The sequence below is a fragment of the Pistacia vera genome, unplaced genomic scaffold, assembly GCF_008641045.1.
Source record: "Pistacia vera cultivar Batoury unplaced genomic scaffold, PisVer_v2 Contig78, whole genome shotgun sequence".
In the NCBI taxonomy this organism is placed as follows: Eukaryota; Viridiplantae; Streptophyta; class Magnoliopsida; order Sapindales; family Anacardiaceae; genus Pistacia; species Pistacia vera.
Window position 1 is genome coordinate 193699 of NW_022196645.1, and position 7432 is coordinate 201130.

General features: G+C 31.1%; 1 protein-coding gene across 2 annotated transcripts; it reads right to left on the reverse strand.

The window, feature by feature from the left end:
• On the reverse strand, positions 1-1931 carry LOC116116634 (caffeic acid 3-O-methyltransferase-like). 2 transcript variants are annotated; one of them, XM_031402691.1, is made up of 4 exons: positions 1440-1931; positions 734-996; positions 511-575; positions 1-423 (listed from the first exon to the last, which is right to left on the reverse strand). In XM_031402691.1, the coding sequence occupies exons 1-4, from the start codon at positions 1850-1852 to the stop codon at positions 121-123; spliced, it is 1044 nt and encodes a 347-aa protein (XP_031258551.1). In that variant the 5' UTR covers positions 1853-1931; the 3' UTR covers positions 1-120. The 2 variants fall into 2 exon arrangements, with proteins under 2 accessions (XP_031258551.1, XP_031258550.1); XM_031402690.1 differs by having other exon boundaries at positions 683-996.
• Positions 1932-7432: the final 5501 nt, after the last annotated feature.

Consider the following 7432-nt stretch of genomic DNA (forward strand, 5'->3'; position numbering starts at 1 on the left):
TTGACAAGTGACATTAACATAGAAAAATAAAAATATCCCAGGATCGATGTCATTAAATAACATATAACTTCTTGAAGAAACGTTAAGAAAATATTAATTATAGCTAACTAATTAGATTGATCACTTCCTTTTGTAGAGCTCAATCACCCAATAGCAATAAGCACGACATATAACATCCGGTACTGCAAATCCAGCTCTGGTTGCCAAATCCTGGAACTCCTGCTTTGTCCTCTCCTTCGCTCCAGGAATTGTATTAAACATACATAGGTCAAGTCTTGAAACATTTTTAGTTACAACATCATTCTCAGGAAATTCCGGCAGTATAGATTCAACTATAATTACTTTTCCAGAATCTGGTAGAGCATTATAACAGTTCTTTAATAACTTCAAACATTTATCATCACCCCAGTCATGAAGTATCCACTGAAACATTAGAAAATACAAAACCATTTGGTTATGTATAAATTTATCAAGAACAATTAAGTGTTTACTCAAGTAAATTATTCCAACCTTCATGAAAATATATTCTGCTTTTGGAACTTCAAGGAACATATCACCACCAACGTGATTCACACCTACAGTAAAAGAAAAATGAAAAATTCAAATCATTCCTCAAATTTGATCAAAACTCAGATCACGTGAAGAAAGGAGAAGAATAATAGAACAATAATTAATTAAATACCTGAAGAAGAGATTGCATCTTTAATAACATAAGGCAAGTCAAAGTTAATACCCTTAATTTGTGGGTACTTAGAAACTATTAATCTGAGATTTGAACCGAAGCCACCACCAACATCCATTAGCTCATTTAAGCCTTCAAATCCTCTGTAAATTTCAAGAATTCTCTTCATGACTAAAGCAGTGTGATTGTGCATCGATTGATTGAAGAGACTGTTTATTCTGCTATCTTGTGCTGCATACTCAAACCCCTGCATTCCATTATGTGCCTTCATAAATGGCAAGCTTCCCTCCAACACGGCATCTTTTAAATGGTACCTATTGACAGATTTTGTCAGTGGGGGCAAGAAAAAAAATTAAAACATTAAAAATACAAGAATTGATCATCTATATAATAAAAACGTGAGACATAGATTAATATTACTACTAAAATAGATGAAGATAATTTACTCAGGAGGAAAAAAAGAAAAAAAAGTATTGTTTTGGAATTGTAAGTTATATTGGTTATTTTGCTTATGTACTGGATGGTCTATATTCAATCACAAGTTTCGAGAGAGGGGAAAAAAAAAAGTGCTGGTTTTATGCATTGAGACTACTTCATGATATAAAATAAAGGGTTTTTTATTATTAAGAATATTAACCCAAAAAATTAGGGTCGGAGGGGGCATGAAGCCCCGCTGAGCCTTTTGTGTCTCCATCCCTGACAGCAGTGAAAATATTCATAAGATGTATAACTAGGAATTGAATTGGAGGAAACAAACCAACAATCGACAGAGGCTTTGTCCTGAACTATGAGCATGGAAGGAGCAAGAGAAACTCCATCTTCATTTTGAACAAAGTATCTGCAAACTGGTGCCAAACCATAGAGTCTTTGGGCCTGTCCATCTTTGTTGGTGACAAGTTTACATGTGAGGATAGAGTGAGAAGCAAGGAGGCGTAAGATCCTGTCAACTACTACTGGGGCATCTTGGTTCTTCGACCGCAAATGAGAAGCAATCTCAGAAGAAGAGAGGTGAGATGGGCTAGCTTTTGCCATGATCTCTAGCAAGCCAAGCTCGATGGCGGCTTTCATGGTCATAGGGAGCACTGTACCGGTGACGAGTTCCATGGCAAACAAGAAATCTTCTTGATCATTACCATTCTGGGGTTTAAGCTGGTGATTGAATGAACTCATATTATTCTGAATTACTATTTGGATGCAGGATAAGGTGAGAGTTATTTGAAAGGTGGTTGAGAGGAAGTGTGCTGTTAGTTCATGGAATGGCCAAGTCGTAATGTAATGGCTAATGGCCCAGGTATATGTTAAATTATAAGATATCATCAATCGAGGTATACTTTTTTAATGAAATGCTTAGAAAAAGACAAATTTCAATTTGTTCAATTTAGAGATATTAAATAGTAATTTTGTTTAATTTAAAGTTTAAAAAATTAAATAGTAACTTCGTTCAATTTAGGAGCACTTGTTAATTTAAGGAGATTAAACAGTAACTTCGTTCAATTTAGGAGCACTTGTTAATTTTAACAGAAAACAACAAAAACAATTAGATACCCCTAGTTATTTATTTGGTTTTAATCTTTCAATTTTAAATTTAAAAACAAAACAAAAAAATCAGTTAAAATTAAAATTTGTCTGATTTCAAAGTTTAAATGTTATAAATAATAAGAAAATAAAATAAAATAATGTAAATAAAAAAGAGAAAAGGCAGTTTTTTTTTTTTTTAAAGAAAAAAATTTGCACAAAAGAAAGAACATTTATTTCTATTTTCAAATTTAAAACATTAAAAACATAAAAATTTTATTAAAAAAAAAAAGAGAGAAAAGTCGATGACTTTTTCTCATGCCAGCAGCACAACCAACAAAGACCAACATCGTTGGCTAGGATCTAGCCCAACTTGAAGTACAAGTGTTTCAACCAAAACAGCAATGCCATATAACCATTCCAACTCAAAAATCGTTACTTGGTAAAATGACATCATTCCAAAAATTCGTTCATGCTTTTGAAATTTTTATAGATTTTGAGAAGTCAATGGACTGACCATTCCATATAGTGGAATGATCGTTCACGATGGTTGAATGATCATTCCATAAACCTTAGATTTGAGCAAAAGTATTTGTTATGTTAGGAGTGATCGTTCACGATGGTGCAACGACTATTCCTCTAGGTACTGTAGCTTTCTAGAAGTGGATTAAATGTAGCAATGACTCTTAATTTCAAAAGGGGGAGACAAGCAATAAATAGAGCGATATTGTGCAAGAGAAATAGAGAGAACATCAGAGAGAAAGACTAGTTTATAAAGAGCCTTCTCACATAATCCCTTGAGCTAAAAAATTCAAATCATTAACTCTCACTTGTACTTATATTGAAAACTTTGTATTATTGCTCTTATTGTGTGTATAAGTCTAGTTTTGAGTGGCAATCAGTCACAACTTTTATTCATACATCTTGTGGGTGAAATCCTATGAATCTAAGAGGCGAAATCTTGTCAAACTAGTGTAAAAGGTGCAATTCGATTCTAGTAAAACTTCGAGGAGGTTACCTTGAAGAAGTAGATGTAAGAGCCTTGTAGATATAACTTTGAACCACTATAAATCTCTGAGGATTTTTTCTCTCTCAACTCATTTTATATTTCCTACACATTTATTGCTTATCTTTATTGTTGATACTTGATTATAACTTGTGTGGGTGGTGAAAGTTTTTATTCCACATTTATTTTATTGATTATAACATGGAAATGTATAATTTGTCATATTTGGTTTCACATCAACTTCTACAACAATAACAATACAACGAATCAAACCGAAGTGAATAACAAAATAACAGAATCAATTTAAAGTAAAAAGTAATCAAAGTTTACAAAAGTAATCAAAGTAACACAGTTAAGTTAGTTTACCTTGTTAAGAGATTCAGGACAACGCCACAATGGTATAAAGCGGAGAAAACCATAGCAAAAAACCATCGGAATATCAATAGTATGGTCGGAAGAAGTATTTGAGAGCAAAATCAAATGGAAAGTCGAACACAAGAGATTGGCGGCAACTAATTCGAAGAAGGGAAGAACGAATGAAGCTAATTCCTTATTCAATAACCAAAATTATATAATACCCTTCATAATTTTATGAAATATCATTTTACCCTCGATTCTCACCCGAATCTCAATTCTAAGTCTGATTCTAGTTCTGGTTCTGGTTCCAACCAATTCCACCTATTAGGGAACCGAAACCAAACTTGTGTAGGCTGATTCTGAGTAGGAACTGAAACTGGGTAAGACGCTATACAGGTAGGTTCTGGGTAGGAACTGGCGGGTACCCAAGTAGGACCTCGAGTACCCGACAGTTCTGATTCTACCCTAATTTCATGCTCACCTTTAGCTGGTTGTGTTGCTGGCCTGAGGGAAAGGCAACAAATTTTCCCTTTTTCATTTTTATAAATATTTATTTTATTTTTTAAATTCTTAAACATGTCAACGTTTTATTAGATAAAATTATTTTAAAAGATTTACTTTGCTTTCAATTTTCTTATAACTTATACAATTATTGATTTGCTCTCGTTTTCTATTAAGTGTCCCTAAATTGAACAAATTAAAACTTGTGTTCTTTTTTTTTTCCCCTAAATTGAACAAAGTTACTATTTTAGTATCTTTAAATTAAATAAATTGAAACTTGTGTCCATTTTTTAGCAGTTGATGAACAAATTATACCTAACTTGATAATATTCTTTAAATTTTGGTGACGGAGATACCTAAATTGATAATATTCTTTAAAGTATTGTGTTTGGTGGTGGAGTTAGATATGCTTCTCTTTCATTGTGTGTAACTTCACATATTTTATAGAGCTTTGTCAAATTGTCGATAAAATACTGTTGAATGTTTTCGCCACTTCATTTGCGTTGATTAATTTATTCTGTTTTTAGTTTTTATTATATTCACATTACTTTATAGGGAAATTGTTATGTACCCAAAATCATCATCTTAAATATGTTATGCATCTGCATTATTCTCCCGGAATGATTTTTAAAATTGAATGGTTTGAAACTGATTATAAAATAATTAATTTTATAAAAGGACTCTAAAAGCTAACTACGCTTTTGAAAAACAGCAGATTCTTTGTAAAGCTGATTTTACATTGAAAAAGGTCAAGTATACCCATACATAATTATTTAAATTATAAAATAAACTTAAATCATTTAATTTATTAAATAAATAATTTCATAATATATATATATATATAAAGTAGACTGTCAGTGGTCAACTGCCGTTGACTGGTTGTTAACACTAGTCAAGTCAAGAGGATGGCTTGTAGAACAGTAGAAGCCACAACCGGTCCCATCAGAATCGAAAAGTCCCCATTTACTAAAACGAAAATGATAGAATCACCGAAGGTTGTGTATCGAATCCGTGTATCGAATGACGTGATAAAATCCTGACTGTTGATTAATTATTAGTTAATATTAATCAACGATCAAGATTTTGTCACGTCATTCGATGCACAAATTCGATGTACAACCTTCGATTACTGTAGTATTACTCTTACTAAAATCTGGTGCTTTCACTAGATTTCGACGCTAATTTTAGCCATAAGAGGTGGCGAAATATTCAAGCTTCTGAATGTAAAAAATGTTACATTAACAAAGAAATTAAATTAAATACAAGAAATTAACAAGGTTATTAGTTATCTTGCTAATTTGTCAAAGGAAATAAATGCTATGGCAACATTTGTCAAACCGAATCATAGATTTAACGAAAATCATTAGTCCGAAAATCTGTCGAATTGATTTTGCTCAAACCTTTCATTGCCCAACTTGAGAGTGGATAACTAATGCAATCCACTTATTGAGTAGGGTATTATTGAGTAGAGTTCTATAATTGGTTCGTGATCATTGGATGCCGTGCAAATTAATTATTGGTATGATCAACTATATATCCAAATATAATGTCTATATTTAAACCCCTCCAAGAGTTAGAATATAAAATCTCTCTCTCCCTTAAACACATAAAATTAATATGTATAGAAAAGTTTTATGTATAAGGAGTTGTTAAAGGACAAGATTGTGTTAAGCTCTTTTAGGGTTTAGAATTTATAATCATTTTCATTAAATTTAGTAAAAAATTAAACAATTTGCAATTTTGTTGTTATAAATTTAAAATTCAAAATAAATTAAATTAGATACAAGAAATTAATGAGGTTATTAATTATCTTGCTAATTTGCCAAACTGATTTTGTGGAAATAAATGGTACGGTGACATTTTGTCAAACCGAATCACTGATTTGGTGCAAATAAATGGTCGTGAAATCTGTCAATTGAACGAATTAATTATTAATATGATCAACTATATGTAAACACCTCCAAGAGACAGTAAGGGTCCTAAGGGATGCCAATTAATATTCACAACTTAATTAATTTTCCGTAGTCAACTCCCATAATTATGAATCAATTAAGAGTTAATATAGAAGTACATCAAATTTTACAATATTGTATCAGTAATGTTATAGTTACCATTATGTCATACAAATAAACAAAAAATAAAAAATAAGGTAATAATTTTAAGTAATACTACACTTACAAAAAAAATTTACAAAGATCTTCATATAAAGTGACGTGATAAAAAATGAATGAAATAGTAAATTTAATGAGTTTGACTTTTTGTTTCACTCTTTCATTCATTTTTTGCTACCTCACTTTATATGAAAATCTTTGTAAGATTTTTTTGTAACTACAGTATTACTGAATAATTTTACATAATTTTTGTATATTTTTTGTTTGTTTGTATGTATGATTTAGTTGTAAGCAAAACATTATTGATATTATATTATGAAATATCAATGAGCAGCATTACATTTACAACTTTTTCATACAATCCTCATGTGGCAGCTCGAGATTGGTTAGCTCATAGTGGATCTCATCTGCCCAAGTGTAAACTGACCAATCACAAGTTGCCACCTCAAGGTTGTATAAAAAAGTTGTATGAAAAAGTTGTAAGTATAGTTTTATTGAATATTAATAACGTGTAAGTTGAAGAACATTGTCTTAGTGGGGTTCATTATTACCAGAGAACAAGCTTTCAACATCATCATCAGTAAAATTTAATCGGGTGATTTGAGAAAGGTGTTGAAGCATCTTAGCTAATTGTTTTAGCTTGTTGCGACAATTTTTGGCAAAATGGCCAGTACCGTTGCACAGATAACATCGGTTTGATCGTCTTTATCTTATATTCTTTTTTCGAAGGAACTTTTAAAATTTGAAACGTCTGTGCTTTCGTCCAGAATAAACATTAGATTTCTTAAATATTAAACTAAGTAAAACAAATGCTTTCTCATTATACTATAATCTTAATTATTATTTTTAAATAAATAGGAAAAAAAATCGACTTGTTACAATTAAAAGCCATTATTCACATTAAGAAATGGAAAGAAGAGTAATGTCTATTCTTCTTTTATACGTACTGTAATGTAATCATATCCTAGAGAATTTTTTTTTTTTTTTAGTAAGTAGTATCATGAAAAGAGAGAGAATATACAGAAATGTCATAAAAAACTGACCATCCTACCTTAGGATAGGCCCTAGGAGAGGAACAAATATACAAACCTAATAGACTAAGAACCTAATATCACCTTATTTGTCTATCTTAAGCACGTGAAAGATAAGAGACAAGAGGAGAGGAGCAAGTGAAAGAACACAAAGATAAAGACATTCTACCACAGGATATGCCCTAGGATAGGATTCAAAAAAACCTAAACAAGACTAAGCCCAACAATA

Coding starts and splice junctions, on each gene's coding strand:
- LOC116116634 (XM_031402690.1), bottom strand. CDS start 1,852: ATGAGTTCATTCAATCACCAGCTTAAACCCCAGAATGGTAATGATCAA. Junction 576..682: donor AGATGCAATCTCTTCTTCAG/GTATTTAATTAA, acceptor CTTTTACTGTAG/GTGTGAATCACGTTGGTGGT. Junction 424..510: donor CAGAATATATTTTCATGAAG/GTTGGAATAATT, acceptor CTAATGTTTCAG/TGGATACTTCATGACTGGGG.